At 46.2% G+C, this 6,135-nt stretch overlaps 1 protein-coding gene across 11 annotated transcripts in view; it reads right to left on the bottom strand.

The window, feature by feature from the left end:
• LRRC72 (leucine rich repeat containing 72) overlaps positions 1-5,367 on the bottom strand; it is a 47,615-nt gene extending 42,248 nt beyond the window's left edge. For 2 of the 11 annotated variants that reach the window (XM_039524456.1, XM_039524460.1), the window contains exons 1-3: positions 5,280-5,352; positions 5,077-5,141; positions 2,287-2,360 (exon numbers count right to left, since the gene is read on the bottom strand). In XM_039524456.1, the coding sequence (XP_039380390.1) occupies positions 2,287-2,314 (28 nt within the window). In that variant the 5' untranslated portion in view covers positions 2,315-2,360; positions 5,077-5,141; positions 5,280-5,352. Of the gene's footprint in view, positions 1-2,286; positions 2,361-3,273; positions 3,292-5,076; positions 5,240-5,279 lie in introns of those variants that run through there. The other 9 variants (XM_039524455.1, XM_039524462.1, XR_005594043.1 and 6 more) reach the window with 8 other exon arrangements.
• Between the last annotated feature and the right edge of the window lie 768 nt (positions 5,368-6,135).

Below are 6,135 nucleotides of genomic sequence, written 5' to 3'. Positions count from 1 at the left end.
TTAACTCTGCCCCCTTATGTGTATGCATAATAATTTTTAATTACATGATCACCTATTAGTCAAATAATACAAAATAATATCACATATATTTTTCTACAATCATAGACACTTCTAATTTTTTTCCATTAGTTTATACTTAAACTAATTTTATTTTCCTAATGGTTTATATCTTTATTGATTTATACTTTCTATATGTTAAGTTCTCTCTAACATTTATTTTAATAATTTTTCAGCACCAATGTACAATACATTTTATTTTCAAACAGTAGCACAGCCTTTTGAATGCAATTCAGGGAATGAGTCTTTTAGGTGCAATTCAGGAGATAAGGCAGATTTTTGGAAATATTTAGGTACCCAAGTTACAGATAAGCACTGAGCAGGATTTTCAAAAGCACCTAGACCAAGATCCTCAAAGGTATTTAGGCTCCTGACTTCCATTGAAATAAATGAGAGTTAGGGGCCTAAATACCTTTGAGGATCTGGGCCTAAGTCTGGCCCCTCATGCCTAACTCCCGTTGAAATCAATCTGGGCAATCAATGTAAATCCCAGAAGGTACATATCCATACCTTTAGACACTTAAATACCTTTTAAAAACTGGCCCTATATTATTACGCTAACGTAGCTGTGTAAACATGATATGCACAGTGCAATTGTGAGGTTGTAGCCAGGAGTACAACAATTTCTGGATGAGTCCTTAATCGGAAATTCAAAGTGAGCCTCTAAACAACTTTTAAGTGTCCTCTTTTCTGCACTCTATATCTTATGGCACCCTATCAAAATGTTCATCCTAACATGTCACCTAATAATCTGTCATTCTTCTCCACATAAGCTTCCTGGTGTCTTTGACCCCTCCCAACTGCTATGGCAGTGGTCCCCAACGTGGTGCCCGTGGGCGCCATAGCGCCCGCCGGGGCATTTATGTGCGCCCGCCTAGTGCCCAGCAGGGGACCTGCCGGGGACAGAGAACTCAGGCTGCGGGTGCGGTGTTCTCTGTTCCCGGCAGATGCGGGGCCTGCCTAGTTACCAGCAGGGGAGAGAAGCCACGGCCCCGCGACTGCTGGGGACAGAGAACTCTGGGGCTGCAGGTGCTGGTGTTCTTGGTCCCCAGAAGGTGCGGGGCCCACCTAGTGCCCAACAGAGAAGAGAATTTGGGGCCCCACGCCTGCTGGGGACAGAGTACTCCAGGGCTGTGGGCACCGGTGTTCTCTGTCCTTGTGGCTTTTCTCCAGCTTCTCTCTTCTCTCTGGATTCATATATTATGTGATATTAAATATGTTTTTTGTATTATTTAATATACAAATACAAAATAAGCCTTGAAAAATTGTTGGCGCCCGCCACGCTCTTCTGAAAATGTGAATGTGCTACTGGTCACAAAAAGGTTGGGGACCACTGTGCTATGGTCTCTCTCCCTTTCCTTCCCATTTCCCAAAAATCTCTGGCTACTTCTGACAATTGACAGTAGGTGGTAAAAGAAGCCACTATAGCTATCCTACTACTTCTCTAGATAGCAGTGAATTGCTCTCATGCCTGGGAACTCCAGGGCCATTGCAGGAAGTGAGGGATGGACAACATAAAGACAGATATGCAGGTTCTTAGCCAATGATGCTCCTGTACCCTCAACTTGTGCTTGCCTTCTTGCTGCTTCTCCCACCCAACTTTACAAGCTAGTCAGACAAGTGAAGAGCAGCCCATGGAGAACTGGATAAATTCATGGTGGTTAAGCCCATAAATGGCTATTAGCCAGGATGGGTAAGAATGGTGTCCCTAGCCTCTGTTTGTCAGAGGATGGAGATGGATGGCAGGAGAGAGATCACTTGATCATTGCCTGTTAGGTTCACTCTCTCTGGGGCACCTGGCATTGGCTACTGTCGGTAGACAGGATACTAGGGTAGATGGACCTTTGGTCTGACCCAGTACGGCCGTTCTTATGTTCTTATTAGCCTGATTTCTCTCCTTCTTGTGCTGGAAGGTCATGCAGAGCTCTATGAACTCATGTACCTTCAAGCACTGCTACAGCTGGATCTACATCGACGGCTGAGGAAGTGAACTACTTAGCTGTGAATTTAGTTGGCCTATATATGTCAGCAAAATTTCACTATTTCTTTCTATTTTTATACCTGGTCGACCATCTGTTGTGTAAGTATGATTTACTGTGTGCTTCATATATAAATAACTTTCACAAAATATCTGACATACACAGCACTACAAAAAACTAACGTACACAGTGTCATCTGGATCTATTTAATACAAAACCCCTCTGTATTAGTAATATAAATTGTACTTACTGTCCAGCAAGGTACAACACTGAGACATCCATGTCCCTCTTAAAGCCACATATCTTTAGCTGATTTTCTATTGCCTGATAACAAAATTAATTTGTCAGACTTCATCCCTGCAAGTAAAGACCTTGCAAGCAATAACAATAAGGTCTAAAGTAAAGAGAGGTAAAACTGGAAGTTTCTGCTTTAAATTGATAAGAAGAAAACACCTACATTTACTCCAGTTTTTCTTATCCTTGTCATATTTGTTTCTTTACATAGATACATTGCTACGTATCTGGGGGAAAACACCACTGCACAAGTAGTGCATTCTCAAGGGCAGGATTGGGATAGAATAAAACCAGCACACTAATTCTTGCTAATGACCAGCAGACCCTTGTAGATGATCAAATCTTAAATATTAATAAAGTGCAGAACCTGCAAACACATATACAGCTTAACTGTACACAATGAGCATTAATGTACGTAGATAAATTGTGCTGGATTGGAACCTAAGTGATTAAACAGGATTTAAAAAAACACAACTACTTAATCACAAAATGTAACTTGTCCATTTATTTTGACAAATGTAGTTTTAATTGTGATTTTTCATGGTATACTATACCAGTAAATTACCATGGTATATTTTACAAAAGCAATGAAGTCTTAGCAACATGAAGCATCATTATGGCTCTCAGCTATTAAGACTTTGCTGAAACATAGCAGAGAACATGAGATTTTTCTGCCAGAATCAGTAGGTTTACTATGGGAGAATTAGCAAGGTTTTTACTATATACTGCAATATACGCAATGTGTCTGAGACTAGTTTGGTGCAAAACTTCTTAAAAAATCTATTTATAGTATATAGTAAATTATATCTGAGATTAGTGTGGTCCAAAACATCTAAAAAGTTAATCTATCTATAGTATATAGTAAACACAGATGTTGACTTTACTTTAGAAATACAAAATTGCTTGGGAACATTGATATATGGCAATATGAGTATATTACAACCTTGCTTCTCCGAGGATAGAGGATTTTGCAGTTTGTAGAGTAATTACAGCTGGGTAGAAATTTTAATGAAAAATGGAAAATGTATTGCACAAAAAATGTTTTCTGTCCAGTGGTAATAATGATCAGATGTTTTTAAAATGCAAATCAGGACAACTGCGCAGCACAACTGTTTGTAAGAGAAACATGCACAGCACGGTTTTGACATCTGGGAGAAGGTTAAAGACAGTTTAAATCCCAATATTTCAGCCTCCTTCCACATTCCCTCCTTATCCTTCATGTAAGCATGCAATCCTCCCTGCTGCCTCCCCTTTCCCAACCAGCCCTCTCCGTGTTCCACAGGAACATGATGAATCTAGATCCTGGTCCTACTGCTGCTAAAACTTCCTGCCCATTCTCCTGAGGCGGGTTCCAGCTGTGCTTGAACAGGGCCCAGATTTGAAGCTTCTCCATACCAGATATTTCCTCATGGAATCTCCCTCACTACCAAAAAGTGGTTTATAGGATAACTCATACTGAGCATCCATATCTAGCACAATTTTACAAGGAAGCGGCAAACAGAGGAATTAGAGCATACAGGGATGGATAGGGCATTTAGTTGATAATCCAGCTGCCTGGCTAATACTAGTGGGATTGAATCTGGGACTTTAAAATTGAGATAATCCATGACATCTCATTATACTTGTTGTGTCAGTTTCTTTCTAACCCCTTGAGGATGAAATGGAGAGGTGACATGTTGCTGTTTATTTTACAGGTTTTTCTTGTAAGGATGTGATGGAGGGGAAGTTGCTGCATATATCAAAGACCCTTTCCCTTTAGAGATAAAATGGCATAAGGGAAGAGTAGGCAGTCTTATTCAGATGGCATGGCAAGGTTTGGTGATTTTCTGTACATTTTTCTCTCACCACAATAGGGATGAGATGGAAAGTGATTTTGCTGTGTGGGAGTCACTGCCTCACTCCCTTGGAACAGTGCAGGAAGGAATCACTCTCTAACCCCAATAGAGAGGGCATGAGAATTACTGTGGAGGTCAGTCTCACCCCCCATGGGGGTTAGACTCATAGAATATCAGGGTTGGAAGAGACCTAAGGAAGTCATCTAGTCCAACCCCTGCTCAAAGCAGGACCAATCCCCAGGCAATTTGCCCTAAATGGCCCCCTTAGGGATTGAACTCACAACCCTGTGTTTAGTAAGCCAATGCTCAAACCACTGAGCTATCTCCTTACTATAGGAGTCACTATCTGTCCCATGGGGATGGCATGCATGGGGTTGCTGTGGGGGGCACTGTCTCACCCCCATTGGGATGGGATGCATGGGGTTGCTGTGGGGGAGGAGGCACTCTCTCACCCCCATTGGGATGGGATGCATAGGGGTCACTGTCTCACCCCAATGGAGAGGGCATGGGGGCAGGTTCTGTGGGGGTCATGGTCTCACCCCTCTTGGGGGTTGCTGTGAGGTCACAGTTTTACCCCCATGCAGTGGGTGTGGGGGGTCCTGTGGGGGTTCCTGCCTCTCTCCTTCAGGGAGATGATGAGGGGTCAGTGTCTCACCCCAAAGGGCAGAGGTCGTGTCAGCCTCTCCCCGTACACCGACCGACCGTGGGGCGCGTGGGTTGGCTGCGAGATTATACGGGGCGGGGGCGCTAGGGGCGGGGCTATACCAAGCGGGGTTGCGCAGGATGGTCGCGGGGGAGGCTAGCGGCTCGGCGCCCGCTCCCCACTGAGGGTCGGGAGGCTGGCGGCTGGGCTGGGCTGGACTCAAGAGCGTGGCGCGGCCACCCCCGCGCAGGGAGGCGGAGGGGCTCACCTGGCAGCTGCTGCCGCTGCGACTAGCCGCCATTTTGGCTTCCTGTTCCTAAGCGACCGGAGCTCCTGGGGGCGGGGAAAGAGCAAAGAGGCGTCAAAGGGGAGCGGGAGGGGGACGAGGGCGAGACGGGCGGAGAGCCAAGGCCCAGGAAGCCGAGATGGGGCGGGGCGACGGGGGCGCGCCCAGTTAAGAATCTCACTCACCGGGAGCGCGCGCGGGGGGAAAGCGAGGGGCCGGTGTGGGAGGGAGGGACAGTGATCGGGGCAGTGGAGGTTTGGCCGTAGTGACTGGGGGGAGGGGCATGATGGGGGTTTGTGACAGCGCTGGCGACAATGGGGACTAAATAATGTATTAAAACTGACTGGACGCTTAGCTAAAAGAAATACTAGGGGTGTGCCGCGCCCCCGGCCTGGCTTGACGTGGTTTCCCTTGTATACAGGGGTTTACTGTTTCAGTCAGTGGCTCTCAGCGGCCCCACTATAAAAATGGTTCCAGCACCCCTGAAGAAATAGGCAAAGGTCTAACAGTAGAGTGGCCCCTAAGCCTCCACAGTGGCCCATGGATTGAAGGCAGATCCCGAGGGGTTTATGTGGGAGGAAGTGGGAGCAGCTGAAATAGCTAATCTCAGGGCTTGTCTATGCTGGCACTTTACAGTGCGGCAACTTTCTTGCTCAGGGCTGTGAAAAAACACACACACCGAGTGCTGCAAGTTTCAGCGCTGTAATGTGCCAGCGTAAAGAGTGTACCAGCGCCGGGCGCACACGCCGCTCATGGAGGTGGGTTTTTTAGGGTATGGCTACACTTGCAGCTGTACAGCGCTGGGAGTTAAATCTGTCTTCGTACAGCTGTATGGGGAAAGCACTGCAGTGTGGCCATGCTGACAGCTACCAGTGCACTGTCGTGGCTGCATTTGCAGCGGTGTTGGGACTGGTGTATTATGGGCAGCTATCCCAGTGTTCAAGTGTCTGCAACGTGCTTTTCAAAAGAGGGGGGGTGGGGTGGAGTGTGACAAGGAGCGTGGGGGAGAGAGAGAGAGAGAGTGGATTTTTGGAGCTGACA

This window comes from Mauremys reevesii, linkage group 2 (assembly GCF_016161935.1).
Source record: "Mauremys reevesii isolate NIE-2019 linkage group 2, ASM1616193v1, whole genome shotgun sequence".
NCBI lineage: Eukaryota > Metazoa > Chordata > Testudines > Geoemydidae > Mauremys > Mauremys reevesii.
This window is presented reverse-complemented; position numbering and strand designations above follow the sequence as displayed.